General features: G+C 43.7%; 1 protein-coding gene across 2 annotated transcripts; it reads left to right on the top strand.

The window, feature by feature from the left end:
* Positions 1 to 4,045: 4,045 nt before the first annotated feature.
* On the top strand, positions 4,046 to 14,410 carry SERPINC1 (serpin family C member 1). Of its 2 annotated transcripts, none has more exons than XM_032647855.1 (7): positions 4,046 to 4,257; positions 6,315 to 6,684; positions 7,008 to 7,223; positions 7,912 to 8,049; positions 9,729 to 10,119; positions 11,190 to 11,254; positions 13,958 to 14,211. In XM_032647855.1, the coding sequence occupies exons 1-7, from the start codon at positions 4,217 to 4,219 to the stop codon at positions 14,132 to 14,134; spliced, it is 1,398 nt and encodes a 465-aa protein (XP_032503746.1). In that variant the 5' UTR covers positions 4,046 to 4,216; the 3' UTR covers positions 14,135 to 14,211. The 2 variants fall into 2 exon arrangements, with proteins under 2 accessions (XP_032503746.1, XP_032503750.1); XM_032647859.1 differs by lacking the exon at positions 4,046 to 4,257 and adding an exon at positions 5,065 to 5,100 and having other exon boundaries at positions 13,958 to 14,410.
* The last annotated feature ends 58 nt before the right edge of the window (positions 14,411 to 14,468 follow it).

The raw sequence follows: 14,468 nt of genomic DNA, 5'->3' as shown, positions 1-14,468 counted from the left end.
GATAGTGGCATAGTTTTCCATTGTGGGGATGTACCTTGGTTTAACTAGTCTGCTATAGATGGAAGTTGTTTCTAGTCTTTTGCCACTGCAAATCAAGTTACAATTGGTAACCTAATTTATACCTATGCAGATATGTCTGTAGGATACACTTTCTGAAGTGGGATTTCCAGCTCAAAGGGTAAACTCATTTGTGATGCTGGTATTGCCAGATTTCCTTCAAAGGGTTATAGCATTCTTCACTCCCATCAGCAATGAGTGAAAGGGCATTTTCCTCACACCCTAGCAAGAGAGTGTGTTGTCTAACTTAGTTGATGTCTGAATTCTAATGGTTTCAGTGATAATCCTTTTTAGGGAATCAGGTGGGAGCTAGGAAAAGAACAGTGCTTAAAAAGTCTGCAAAGAAGCATAGCACAGGGAGATCAGCTCTGTGCTTTGAGATAACCTAGAGGGGTTGGGATAGGATGGGAGGGAGGCTCAAAAGGGAGGGGACATGGGCACATGTGTATGCATACGGCTGATTCTCTTTGTTGTGCAACAGAAACTAACACAGTACTGTGAAGCAATTGTACTCCAATAAAGATCTATTTAAAAAAAAAAAAAAAAAAAAAAAAAAGTCTGCAAAGAACCACCGAGGAATGCTAAAATTAGCAGGTGAAAGTCTGATGAAAAACGATGTATCTTATATACTCAAAGTACCTTCTTTCAGGATACTTGTTTAACAAAAAGGGAAATATTGTAATTTTACAGCAGAGAAAGAAACTCGGCAGTCCTGATCTTAACCAAGTGATCAAAATTAACATCACCAGTAATGGGGCAAATTGATATCATGTGCTTCCTGATACGATGCACTAAGAAGGATACAATGTTATTTCTTTAGTATTCCTACCAAAAAAAGTATAACTTGAATCTAATCCTGAGGAAACCTCAGATATACTCAAATTGAGAGACGTTCTTTAAAAATAACTGGCCCAGGGACTTCCCTGGTGGTGCAGTGGTTAAGAATCCGCCTGCCAATGCGGGGGACACAGGTTCGAACCCTGGTCCAGGAAGATCCCACATGCCGTGGAGCAACTAAGCCCGTGCACCACAACTACTGAGCCTGCGTTCTAGAGCCCAGAGCCACAACTACTGAGTCTGCGTGCCACAACTACTGAAGCCCACGCGCCTAGAGCCAGTGCTCTGTAACAAAGAGAAGCCACCGCAATGAGAAGCCCGCACACCACATTGAAGAGTAGCCCACGCTCGCCGCAACTAGAGAAAGCCTGCACGCAGCAACGAAGACCCAACGGAGCCATAAATTAATTAATAAATTTATTTAAAAAATAAAAATAACTGGCCCGTACTCTTAAAAAATTCCACAGTCATGAAAGACAAAATAGAGCAACTCTTCCAAACTAGAGGAGACCAAAGAGACATGACAATTAAATGCAATGTGACCCTGGACCAGGAAATGGGGGGTGGGGGGGAATGGACTTTTGGGGGCTATGAAATGTTTCCCAGTGTGTGATCCAGGGATCCAAGGAGGTTCACAAAACCTTTCAGTGTATTCATGAAGTCATAACTATTTTATATAAACTATTTAAATAATTAGATGTAATTTAGCAAGACTATAAAGAGATCCTGAGACCAAAAATTTTGAGAACAACTGCTATAAAGAACATTAGTGGGACACTTGGCAAATTTAGAATAAGATTTATGGATTTGAAAATGGTACTATATTACTGTCAATTTCCTATCTTTGATCTTATACTGTGGTCATATAAGGGAATATCCTGGTTTTTAGGAACCTCAGTCTTCATAAGGGTAAAAAGGCATTATATCTGCAAATTATTCTCAAACAGTACAGAAAAATAATAGGGAGAGGGAGTCAGAGAGAGGGAGAGGGAGAGAGAAAGAAGAATACCAAAAGCAAAGCAAAAAGCAAATGTGGTAAAATGTTAACAATGTGAGCATTTGGGGAATCTGGGTGAAGAGTATACAAGAATATTTTGTACTATTTTTGCAACTTTTTTATTACTTTAAAATTATGTTAAAATAAAAAGACTTTGTGTCTTAGTCTTGCAAATTAAGAAATTTTTACATTATCACCTCCTGATCTTTCCCTCTCCTGACCCCAGTTCCATGGACACCCACCTGTCTGCCCTTCCCCTTCCCCTATACACACTTTAGTCAGATGGCCAGTAGCATTGATTGGGATGTTTATCTTCATGTCTGGGGTCTGCTGTGAAGCACGGTGCTCCTTGAGGACAAAGTCATCTTTATAACCCCGGGCCCAGCACCAACCATGCCCGGTACGTATTGGCATTTATTAAACATTTGTTAATTAAATGATCATATGACTCAATGAATGGATGAAGAAATTAAACACAACCCCTGATGTATAGTTCTTCACTACCTGGCCAGGTGGTATCTGCACCCTTATCTCTTTTCCCACAGATGTTCACCAGACCCCCTTTACCCCTTGGGCAGGGTCCCCTCACCTGCCTTCCTCCAAGGACCTTCTTTACAAGGCACAAGTCTCACAACTCCTACAAGCTAGAACAATAGGTCTGAACAGCATATTCCCCCCTCAGGATCTTTGTATCTCCTGTTTCTTCTGTGTGAAAAGCTCTTCCCAAAGATATCTGACTCCCTCCCTCATTTTACTCTGGTCCCTTAGTGTCAGTTTATTAGGGAGGCCTTTCCCACCTCCTTTCTACAACAGTAGCCTCCTTACCTCCTCTCATCACTTTCTATCCCATTGCCCTGTTGTATTTTCCTCTGTAACCCTTATTAACACCTGACTGACATGTTATAGATCTATTTTTTATATACTGATTCTTTATGTGATCACTGCATGTCTTCCTGTCTGGAACTCCCAGCCCCTAGAACAGTGCCTGCTGACTCAGGTAGTGCTCCTGTGTTTGCTGAACACAAGTGGTTGAATAGGAGACTTTCCACTTGTCTTTAATCTGGAGTGACAAGGAGCCTCCAACCATTCTGGGGCTTTTTAGGACAGTTCCTTGTAATTTCATACTGTACACGGGCCCTCGAGATGTCCAGGGTCTAAATCAGTCAAGAACTTAGACGCAGCTTCAGTCTAGGTAGAGATTTCCTGTCTAATGAATAAAGAACTCTTTAGAATGCCTGTGACTGTACCAACTTCAAGAAGTCTTCAGTCACACAGAAGGTGGCATACTTGTATCCTGTGAATACAGTTGCAGCAATCCTTATGATACTGTTTTTGGCTATTTAGGAAGAGGGAAATAAACATAAACCTGCCCTTTATCTCCATTAGTTTGACTCCATTTCCCCAATAACTAAAATAAGTAAAAATAACAATATGAATAAATAAAAATACTTCGTTCTGTTTGCTTCTTAGAAGTATGTCAGTAGTTGCATGTATGTTTTTCACCTGCCCCACCCTGTCTCCTGATCCCCCAAGAGAATTTTTCGAAGTATTTCCCACCCAGCTCATCCACCCTAGAAATGTCCTTGGCAGCACCCTGAGGCCCTTGCTCCTGTGCCCCCTCCCACCACTTCAAGGCTGAATAGGGAATGAGTCCACTGTACACGCAGGTGTAACCATTGTGTATCCTTGACTGGGTCACTGACACATCAGCTCTTAGAGGCCTGAAAGTAGCACCTGTTTCAGAATATTTCTCTTCTCTCCCCTATGATTAGATAACGTGGGCTCTTTTTCTCTCTCTTTCCCTAAAAACCTGTGAGAAAGAGGATATTGCACTGAGAGGTAGAAGACTACCTCTCATTCTGGACATTCAACTTGGCTAGTTATATACTATTTTATTTATGTAGAAAATAGATTATCTTCTACCTCCTGGTTTAGTTAACCAGGAAAAAAGAAAAAAATTCCTGCAAAGTTCTCATCAGCTAGGTATTTTCTAAGTTTGAATTTGTGAACATGTTCTCCTTTTCCTTTTCTATAAAGATGAAGAAGAAAGTGAGGGAGTATGGGTAGGAAAGGTGGACCTTCTTTCTCTGGACCTGACTGAACTTTAAAACTTCTATACTAATTAACCAGCACTGGGCTCTACACTTTGCTTAACCCTGGGAGCATGTCATCAGCCTTTGACCTCATGCCTCCCCTCCTCACCAGCTCCATCCCCCATCCTAGCCTCTGGAACCTCATCCAGATTTAGAGGAAAGAACCAGTTCAGAGGGATTGCCTCAAACCACACTATCTCCACTCGCCCAGACCTGTGGAAGATTAGCAACCATGCTTTCCAATGGGATAGGAACTGTAGCTGCTGGAAAAAGGTAAGAGGGGTGAGCTTTCCCTTTGCATGCCCTCACTGGGTTTTCTGACCTCTGAAGGGACTCACCAGGATGACCTCGACACCTTCGAGAAGACCAGGCCCTCTCCCTGGTAGTTTTAATCAGACTTGTTTGGAAGACGTCATTCCAAGTGCCCTCCCTCCCACTCCCTTCTAGGGGTAAGGCCTTACCCTAAGCCACACCTTGGATTCTTAACCCAAGAAACAGGGGATGTCTTCCCTTGTACAGAGATGCTGCATCAGTGTCAGCCCTCACAGCAGTCCAGGAGATGCTCCAAGGGGAATTGCTGGGCCTTCCATACATCTGAAAAGAGGACAAATTTAATCTATGAGGACCTCCTAACTCCCTTTTTGCTCCTCCTTCCACTCAATTCCCCCCTGCCCCACCCCCGTCACATCCCCCATCCCCCCACCCAAGGTCTCAGTGACCTTTGACAAAGGACTGCAGCCCTCAACATCACACACATTCCCTTCTTGATCTGGTTTTTTACAGGAAGCTAGAAATGAGGCTGTGGCTTGACCACCTTGGTTTTTCTTTGTGCTTAACAGAACTCCTAGGGCCCCCTCAGCCTCCACTTGTATTTCCAAATGTAGCTGAGGGACAAAATGGGAAACAGAGGCAAGCAAGCTGAGGAGAAGAATGGCAAGATTCTCTCTGCTTCCTCACCCTGCCTTCCATGGCTCCCTCAGTGCCTCTGCTCTCCCATTCTGTGCCTCTGTTCTTAAAAGGACTGCAGGGTTCACTTCAGATCATGCAAGAAGCCAAGTACCCCTCAGCTGCCCCCAGCTTCCAGCCAGCCCCACGCTTGCCCAGCAGACCACTTTGGTGAGTCCTTTCTTCACTGCGTGCATAACCTGCTTTTCTGCTGGGGGAAGATTGAGAAGACTCAGTACCCTCATGCAGACTCCCCTCTCTAGACCTAAGGGCCCCAAGTCAGCCACAGGAAGTTCCTGGCCCCTCATGTCTTATCTACAAAAACATTACAAGAGAGTTTATCTCTTGGTTTACTTAATTGGGTGTCCCAATTCTCCTAATTTGCCAATTTCATGATCTCATTTTTTAAAAAGAGAAATTAGTTTTATTTACTTTAGCGAATACACGTTGGAAGTTACTAAAACTTCTAGGAATCAGAAAATGCTGAGGGCCTGAACTAAGGCAGTGAGAGAACAAGGAAACAGAATGCATAGAATCTAGGGTGTGACTAATGAGAAGGGTAAGAGGGAGAAATCCAGAGTGGCTCTCAGGTAACTGTGGGTCCCATTTGCTGAGTTGAAGGACACAGAAGGAGAAACGTGTGTGGGTGAGAGTTATGAGTTCAGTTTGTTCGTATTTCACTAAGGAATCTGCAGGACATCCAGGTGGAATTGTCCAGCAAACAACTGGTCTGGAACTCAGTGGAAGGATTAGGCTGGAGCTAGAGACTTCCGGTGTTTTCAGCACATTGATTGTGGCTAAAGTAAATAAAACTAATTTCCCTTCTTAAAAAATGAGATCATGAAATTGACAAATTAGGAGAATTCATTTCTTCTTAACCCTCTCATGTTGCTGAAATCCATCTGCTGAATCAATCAAAATCCTCCCAATCCTTTAACATCCAGGTTAAAAATCCATCTATTTCTGAGTCCTTCCCTAATCAGCTTCTGTTAATGTCTCCTCCAACTGACCTAAGTTTTCATTGGGCACTAAAGTTCTCTGCCATTTTTCTTGTGTGCATGTCCCATCTCACCAATTGGAAACTTTGCATTCTTTATATCTTCCAGCATGAGGCCTTGGGCACACAATACTTTTAATAACCTCAGTTGCTTCAATAGTTGATTCTAATTTCAGCATGACTATGGCCAGGCAAGTGAAACTATCCACTTGTAAGGAGTCCAGGACTGGACTTGTCCCGGGCCCTTGTACTTTTCAAAGATTTTGGCCCTCCTCCTGGCCACAGCAGGTGGGATGGTAATCTATGCTTTACTGGGGCAAATCTGTGGTGGGCAGTGGGACGGGTGATTTCTCAGCCTAGCTTAACTCGGCTTTCTGTCCCCCTATAGGAGTGTATGTCTTCTCTCCTTGCTGCTTATTGGCCTCTGGAGCTGCGTGACCTGTCATTGGAGCCCTGGGGAAGACATCTGCACAGCCAAGCCTCGGGACATTCCCATGAATCCCATGTGCATTTACCGTGCCCCAGAGAAGAAAGCAACCGAGGGCGAGGGTTCAGAGCAGAAGATCCCCGGGGCCACCAACCGGCGGGTTTGGGAACTGTCCAAGGCCAATTCCCACTTTGCCGCCACCTTCTATCAGCATCTGGCAGACAACAAGAATGACAAGGACAACATTTTCCTGTCACCCCTGAGTATCTCCACAGCTTTTGCTATGACCAAGCTGGGTGCCTGTGACAACACCCTCAAGCAGCTGATGGAGGTACAACCCAAAGCCCTTCTGCCTAACCTCCTTGCTGGTACACCCAGGAGAACATCTATGTGTTGGCCTAGAGCCCTTTAGAGACTTTGGGTGGTATCCCAGTCTCTTTATGTTTCTTTTTCTCTTTCTCCTTCCTACCCTTTATTCTTCTTTTATCCATTTATTCATCTAGAAAGCATGAGCTGAGCATTTATGCTGTGCCAGGCACTGTGTTTGAAGGGACTCACAACTATTGGTCAGGGGCTGAGTGGCACTGTGCTCACCACCCATGTTAGCCAGACTTCTTTACCAGACCCACCGCTGTTTTCTTTTGGCTTCTACAGGTTTTTAAGTTTGATACCATCTCTGAGAAGACATCTGATCAGATCCACTTTTTCTTTGCCAAACTGAACTGCCGACTCTATCGAAAAGCCAATAAATCCTCTGAGTTGGTATCAGCCAACCGTCTTTTTGGAGACAAATCCCTTACCTTCAATGAGACCTACCAGGACATCAGTGAGATGGTATATGGAGCCAAGCTCCAGCCCCTGGACTTCAAGGTGAGTTGCAGATGTCATCCCTGACCTCAGAGTTCTTCTCCTCCACTCAGAAATTAAAGAGATAGAGAAGCAGGATCCAAATTAACACTGCTATGGTAGTTGAAGGCAGGTGGAGGTGTTATAATACTATAAGTCAGAGCCCCTGGGATATGTATTCTTGCTTGAAACCTGAGAAATCAGTGTAATCTCTGGATTGTAGAGGCTGCTCTGAAAAAGTTATATAAAAGTCCTGCAACAAAGAAATCTACTTACTTTATTCAATCAGTATTTCTCAAACTTTTTGGACCACATGGGCATCTCTCCTGCCCACCCCCCAACTCCTATGTCACTCATTAGCTTCCCATAGAACATATCTCATGAATACTTATAAGAGTTCGAATTTCCAGAGTCAGAGAAGATAATATTTTGTTTTCTTTTCTCAGACTATATTTCTCCTCTTCTGTTTCTTTATTTCTTCCTCTTTTCTTTCCTTTCTTTCTCTTTCTTCTGTTACCATTTATTAACGATGTGGAAGATTCACGACACTACACGAGATATGTGAGGTTTCCCCAATCTGGGTTAGAGAGATGGCTTAACCAAATGGTGGGAAAGAGCAGAGGGATGATGGACAAAATAAAGTGCTTCACAGGGAAATGGAGAAGCCAATTGAATAGCACAGTTGCGTAGGTTTGTTTCCTGTTCTCCTCAGGGAAATGCAGAGCAGTCCAGAGTGACCATCAACCAATGGATATCCAATAAGACTGATGGGCGTATCACTGATGTCATTCCCCCAGAAGCCATCAATGAGTTCACTGTGCTGGTGCTGGTCAACACCATTTACTTCAAGGTACTCAAAATGTCCCTGGAGAGACCTCAGGGATGACTTGTTTTCCCTCCAGCTTACCTTCTTTCATACCATTGGGCATGTGTCAGTAGATCTTTTTGAGAAATGGTACATGCATGGTCTGGGTAAAATACAAATTTGCTGAGTCTATAGTCATGTCTAGGGCTGTGGCTACTGGCCTGAGGTCCAAAGGGGACCTGGTAGTGTCTCTGGGCCCAAGCAAGGTGTGCGTGGTAATAAATTCTCATATATATGTGACGATTTCTCCTGTCCCTAATTAACTCCATTTTGAAATCTGGAACAAAATGACAGAGTCTATAGACAATCCTCAGTGGTGAGATTTTCTCCATCATCTAGAGCAGCTTCTGCAGTGACTCAAAATTCCTCTTGCCTGAAGCTTCTGAACCTCCTGATGCCAGACTAACGTCAAACTTAGCAGAAGCCTTGTTACATGATCATGCAGACGGCTTTGTCTTTCTCAGAGAGTCAAGAGTTCTAAAGACTGTTCCAACTTTATTACATTTAGGAAGGATGAGGGAGAAGGTCCTGGGAATAAACAGACCATTGATACTCAGGAGGGCCTCCAGCTTAATGCAGGTTGAATTGTGCCCTTCCCAGGTCATGCTCCAGATACACTCTTCTCCCCGACTGGGCCCAGGGGGTTAGCCAGTCACTGCTGTTGGCAATTACTCTGTTGCTTAGGGGGTCCCTCACCCTAAGAATGGAGTAGGTTGCATTTCTACAATGTGTACTTCCCTTTACAATTTATGGAACACTTTGCCTTTTATTAGTCCTCCTGACCTTCATAACATCACAAATGTGAACTTGGGCTGCTCAGACAGATTACTTAATTTAAATTCTGACTCTTCCATTTCTGACTGCAAACTTGAGTAAGTTACTTGAGACTCTTCTATGCCCCAACTTCTGCATCTATAAAATGGTAATAATGATACATCTACCTTACACGGTTACTGAAGGGATTAAGTTAATGCACATAAAATGCTTGGAGCAGTGCCGGGCACACAGCAAGCATCCTACAAATATTAGTGATAACCAGCTCCTAATCTTACAGATGAAGAGCCACCACTCAAAGAGTTAAATGACTTGTCCCAAAATCAAAGAGCCAGAAGATGACAGGGAATGATAATTACAACTCAGAAATGTCAAAGGAGTGTCTTGTATCCCCTCCTTCTTTGAACAGAAAGTTGGCCAGGCCTCACTCTCTGCCCAGCAGGACTCCCAGATGACCCCCTGGGGTTATTACCTCTGTCTGGCTTTATTCATCAGGAACAGAGCCCAGCATTTTGGAGGATGTCCTTTGAGAAAGAGGCTGGTGGGAGGCAGAAAGCAAAAGGCAATTAGATTTAAACTCTAGAAGAGACTTGCAAAGAGGCCAGTAGGTTGTTCTTGTTTTTATTTTTCTTGTTATAAAAGCATATAGTCACTGCTGAAAATCTAGGAAATACAGAAAAGTTCACAGAAAAAAAGCGACTCATGATTCTATCACTCTGACAGTCAGTGTTAAGACGTTTGCATGCATATCCCTCTAGCCTTTGTTCTTAACAATTACACTTACATATTAATGTAATAAAATATTGTGACTACTTCCCATGTCAATATTCTCCTACGGATGTTTTTGGTCTTCTTGCTTTGTGATTCTCCCACCTGGCGTCTTCTTCCAGGGCCTGTGGAAGTCAAAGTTCAGCCCTGAGAACACAAGGAAGGAACTTTTCTACAAGGCCGATGGGGAGTCGTGTTCGGTATTCATGATGTACCAGGAAGGCAAGTTCCGCTATCGGCGCGTGGCAGAGGGCACCCAGGTGCTTGAGTTGCCCTTCAAGGGTGATGACATCACCATGGTGCTCATCCTGCCCAAGCTTGAGAAGAGCCTGACCAAGGTGGAACAGGAACTCACCCCAGAGGTGCTGCAGGAGTGGCTAGATGAGCTGGCAGAGACACTGCTGGTGGTCCACATGCCCCGCTTCCGCATCGAGGACAGCTTCAGCGTGAAAGAGCGGCTGCAAGACATGGGCCTTGAGGACCTCTTCAGCCCTGAGAAGTCCAAGCTCCCAGGTGAGTGCAGGAAGGACTTTCCTCCTCTCTCTGTCCCCAAAGAAGTCTGACCAAAGGTGGAAGAGATGGGGAAAGAGTAGAAAAGGGCGAATCAGGACACCTGGATTCTAATCCCAGTTCTACTGCTAACTCAGGGAAATCCCTTCCCTCTCAAGATGTCAGTTTTCTCTTCTGTAAAATGGGACGTTGGCTCTTGGATCTCCACAGGCCCATATGGCACTGGAACCTTTTGAGTCTGTAACTGATAGAAGAGATGGGACCAGGTAGAAAAGAACTTGAAAAGCATCAGAAAATTCAGAGCAAGGAGACAGATATGATTAAGAGCCAGGGACATCCGGGTCCCACAGAATAGGCATAGCTGACATGTAATAGCCCTTCTTCACCTGATATTCCAAAGGGCTCATGTGAATTCTAAGGTCACATGGACAGATACAGTCACCCCCTTCCCAGTTTTGATACTTTGATAACGGTGTTAAGTTGGTTTGGTTCTTCCAACCCACCATCCTTTAAAAAATATGCATTAAAATCTCTCTCTTTTTTTTTTTTGGCTGCACTATGTGTCTTGTGGGACCTTAGTTCCCGACCAGGGATTGAACCCTTGGCAGTGAGAGCACGGAGTCCTAACCACTGGACTGCCAGGGAATTCCCTAAAATATCTCTTTTTTAAAAAGGAGCTTACAACGTTAGTTAATTGGATTTACCTTTAATGGTCTGTCTTTAAACTAAGTCTGAAAACCACTCCCAAAGTGTTGCTACACTGGAAGGGAAGACATTCCTACCAGATGGAGTGAGTTTTTCTTTAAGAACAGAGTCCTCACCCCCCCACCCCAACCCCCCCATGAGCTGAAGCAGGAGATTAAATTCACGGGAGCCAGGCTGAATAAACCCAAAGTACTTTATTATTTTTAACATGTATTTATTGTTCAGGGTATCATTAAGTGAGGGTCCAGGATTTCTTTCTATTTTTCAAAAAAGCCCCAAAGGACATCTTAATTTAAACTGAATTCCTTTCTGTGGGTTGAAGTCAACCTTCTTCCATTTCACAGAGCTTTCTCTGGTCTTCCTTCTAGGTATTGTTGCAGAAGGCCCGAGGGACCTCTATGTCTCAGATGCATTCCACAAGGCATTTCTTGAGGTGAGTACACCTCTCTTCGCTCTCTATTCTTCTGCTGCTTTTTTTATTCAATACATCAATATCTCATGTGATTAGTAACTTTGGAGTTGTTCCTCCACTGGCTCTTACAGTGTAGACAGCAGATGTGTGAACACTAGAAGACAGCTGTGGAAAAAGGCATGATTGCAGTGTCCCTCAAACCCCAAATCTGTAGTGCCCTCCTCCACGAGGACTGCTACAATATAGCCCTGACTTGAAGCCCTCATGGTCTAATTGTTCCACCCTCCATCCTCTACCTCTCCTGGGAACATAGACATTAAGGGGAAGGTGACACAGGAAAAGCAGCCAGCAAAGGCATTCAGAGGAGGAGAACCAGGAGAGGATGAGCTAATGGAAACCCAGGAAGGAGTGTTAAGACAATGGAAAGCATTTAGTAAGAAGATTTTTTGAAAAGTGACCGAGGTGACTTTTCCCTGAGGAATTTGGACAGAGCAGTAGGGGCACATGCCTAGTTGTAATGGCTGAAGAGCAAATGGAAAGTAAGAAAGGGGAGCTGGTGAGTGTAGATTGTGTCCTAGAGTGTGTTCCAGAAAACCAGAGCTCTAGACTATACTGCAGGTAACAGAAAGTTAGATGGTCAAATAAATGTACATCCTCTTCTTGGGAAATTAACAAGAATTAATGCACATTGGAGTGCCGACATCTGAGCAGTTCCATAGTGAAGAAGATGGTTCAGTATTGCTTCACCTAGTGTTGCCCCAACTAAGATGCCCATGGAAACCTTTACTAGAGTAAGAGTTGTATAAAGCCTTTAGAACTTCTGGTTCTCAAACACTGAGCTATATAGATCAATGGCATTAGCTTTCTGGGGAGCTTGACTCAGGATGGGGTCTGAGAATCTGTATATTTACAAAGTTCCTCAAGGAATTTTGATGCACAACCAGGTTTGGGAACCATTTATACAGATTATTCTTTGGGAGAACCAGGCTACGAGGGAAATGTGATGGGGCAATGTTAGAGAAGGTCACAGGATTGAGGAAATTGCAAAGAAAGAAGATTGTGGTCAGAGAGGAAGGTTTCAGGGCATCGTGCTAGTAAATATAGTTGCAGAGTCCAAGCTCAGTGGGAAATATGTAGTTAGGAGGAAAGTGGAGGGATCAAGGGGCAGGAGGAGGTCAGAGTAATTGTAATGGGAGTGAGGAAGTGTGATAGCTTAAAAATACCGAAGGTTATACAGTCTGAGAGAAGGATAATGTAATTATAATCTCAAAAGTCCAGATGTTCTGAGAGATGGCAAGTTCAAGGTGTAGCCATGGACTGGTTTCCTTAAGTGAAGGTAATGCTCATTGGGTTTGATGAGATGAAAGACGTGGGAGGTTAGAGTATTGAATGGGTCTCCTACCACGATATTTTAATTGTCTAGGTCACATGATATCAGGAGTTAGGATAGACAGAAAGGCTATGGGCTAGGCAACAAAATCCTCAATGTGGGAATATAATCCATAGGACAATAGATGTTAGTGACCTGTAGGACAACAGCAAGAGTAGAGGGATATATCTTAAAGATACTGAGCTCAGAACAGGGGATTTTACATGAGTACTGGATTCATGGTTTTGGAAGTAAAAACAACACCGATACCATATGGATTATGGAAGAAAGAGCACTTAGAAAGGCTGCAAGGGAAGATGAGTCCTCAGGGTTTTAACTATGATTGAGAATCTTCTTCCAAGGACCCCAAATAGAAGTGGTCAGCTCAGACCTCCTTGAGGGCCTTGAGTAACTGTTAAGAAGAAGCAGAAGTTTACATTCATTTTGTCTACTTGAGCCAACTAAACAATGATGCAAGGCTCCTCCATGGCTCTTGGGAACCCAATACACACACCCCAACTGATTGTAGATCTCCTGAGAAGCCATTAAATAAACCAGAATCTGATTCGAATAAAAGGATCCTGGTCTTACAAAAGCTCCAGTCTGCTCATAACTTTAGTACTAGAATGATCATGAAATAGATAGTGTGGCCAGAAGGGAGGTGGTAAGGAAGGAGGGAGGGAGAGAACAGCATCAACCAGCTCCTCAAGACTCAGGAATCTGAAGTGCTTTCATTAGAGGCAGGGACAGAGTTTTAGTGACATTCTGGGTCCCCAAACAAAGTTTTCTAAAGATATCTCCCTCCAGACCTGTGCAGTTCTACTTATCAGCAAGTTCAGATACCATCACTTCAGTCTGTTACTCGAAGAAGTACTCATCTCATCCAGCCAGAGGACCCTCCTCTCTTCATAGGCCCTAGTTCCTGAGTGGCTGCTTACAGTAGTTGTATCTGGGATCTTGATGCTCCAGGAGTGAAACTATCTCAACTATAGTGCTCTAATCTGGAGTCAAAATGTCTTTTAGTATCTAGTACAATACCATATACAATGGTGCCAGCCAGAAATGTGACAACCTCGTATACATCCAGATTTCTGGTTCAGAGATGATCTGAATGGACCCTGGCACTTATTATTCAGCACAAGGCTTGGATGAATACAAGTGCTTACGTCAATATTCAGTGGATGAAAGAAAGACTAAAAGTAGGGTTCCAGAGGGAACCCAACCCGACCCAAGTGTACTTTCACATGGAAAACAAATGGCATTTTGAGGAATTGCTGTGTCGATGGATGATTCACCTGCCTGTAATGAGCTGCAGAGTAGCTAATGTAGCAGTTTGTTTCCTATTTGACCTGCAGGTAAACGAGGAAGGCAGTGAAGCAGCAGCAAGTACCGTCATTGGCATTGCTGGCCGTTCGCTGAACCCCAGCAGAGTGACCTTCAAGGCCAACAGGCCCTTCCTGGTTCTTATCAGGGAAGTTGCTCTGAACACTATTATCTTCATGGGCAGAGTAGCCAACCCTTGTGTTAACTAAAATGTTATCCTTTATAGTTCTTCCTATTTTGGTTTGTGAATAGAAGTAAAAATAAATACAACTACTCCCATATCTCACAATTACGAATGGACTTTGCCACCTGAAACGAAGACAAGGAAAGGAGAAATGGATAGAGATGCTGTTGGGCATTTGGTAAAATAGGCTTTCAATTGTTCTCTACCAGCGAACACATCTGGGTCAAGAAAGTGAAGAAGGGAGATATGTCACTGCTTCATCTTGAAAGATGGTAGGCATCCTGAGAGGGCAGGGGGAGCTTGAAATCTAGGTAATCCCCTCATACTAAAAAAATCCAAAAATTTAAAACGAATTAATC

The sequence above is a fragment of the Phocoena sinus genome, chromosome 1 (genome assembly GCF_008692025.1).
Source record: "Phocoena sinus isolate mPhoSin1 chromosome 1, mPhoSin1.pri, whole genome shotgun sequence".
Classification (NCBI taxonomy): Eukaryota; Metazoa; Chordata; class Mammalia; order Artiodactyla; family Phocoenidae; genus Phocoena; species Phocoena sinus.
Note: the sequence above shows the minus strand (reverse complement) of the source record. Positions and strands in the feature narration are given on the sequence as shown.